This window comes from Arachis ipaensis, chromosome B04, assembly GCF_000816755.2.
Source record: "Arachis ipaensis cultivar K30076 chromosome B04, Araip1.1, whole genome shotgun sequence".
NCBI classification, from domain to species: Eukaryota; Viridiplantae; Streptophyta; class Magnoliopsida; order Fabales; family Fabaceae; genus Arachis; species Arachis ipaensis.
Genome location: NC_029788.2, coordinates 126,198,204 through 126,199,018, shown reverse-complemented (window position 1 = coordinate 126,199,018; position 815 = coordinate 126,198,204). Strand labels below are relative to the sequence as shown.

Genomic DNA, 815 nt, shown 5'->3' with positions numbered 1-815 from the left:
CTAATCTCTAAAATTAATGTAAATCCTGCAAAATTAGCGAATAATTAGTCAATAAATTAAATTTTAATAAAAAAATTAGAAATATAAATATTATATTAAATTAAGATAGAACTCATCAAAACAAGAATTTTGACACAAATTTCAAAAAATTTGGCCCAAAATTGAGCCGAACAAACCGAACTGAACCCGAACCCGAACCCGAACCCGAACGGGCCCGTGGACCTAACCAACTCACTTACTTAAGTTAGCCTCAGCTCACTTCTCTCTCTTCTGCATGCAAGAACTCTGGAATCCAGCAAGAGACGAGGAAGAACATTTCCAAGGTTCCAAACCCTTGACATTGACTTAAATCCACGTAACTTTTCGCTCCGAGCTCCGTTCGCTGCACCATTTGTGGCCATGCGTCCGTGGCGTTGAGCTCTACAAAGTCTGGTACATTGTAAGGTAAGAAAGTCATATTTTCTTTCTCGATTTCCTTAGTTTTAGTTTCAAAAATTCATGTGCAAAGATATTGAAAATTTTTAAATTTCGGTGTTTAGGATCAAATTAACTTGGTGGACTTGCCGAGTCTTGTCCTAATTTTTCGTTGGTAAGGTGAGAATCCTAGAATCCTAGTTAATTCATTGATTAGGTATTTTGGATATTAAATTTTGGGTATAAATGTGTTATATTTGTGTTAGGTGTGTATGTATGTATGATATGAAGTCTTTGGAGCTATTGGAAGCTTAGTTAGAAAATTGGTTAGTGCTAGAATTGGACTTCGGTATGGAAGGCTTGCGAGGTTGTCTTGGGTAATACGTGAAAATCGGCCAAGG

The 815-nt window shown here is 36.6% G+C and overlaps 1 protein-coding gene across 1 annotated transcript in view; it reads right to left on the bottom strand.

The window, feature by feature from the left end:
- Nucleotides 1–401, bottom strand: part of LOC107637245 (serine/threonine-protein phosphatase 7 long form homolog) — a 2,346-nt gene extending 1,945 nt beyond the window's left edge. Inside the window, exon 1 of the mRNA XM_016340679.1 lies at nucleotides 285–401. Within this exon, the coding sequence (XP_016196165.1) occupies nucleotides 285–401 (117 nt within the window). The remainder of the gene's footprint in view (nucleotides 1–284) is intronic.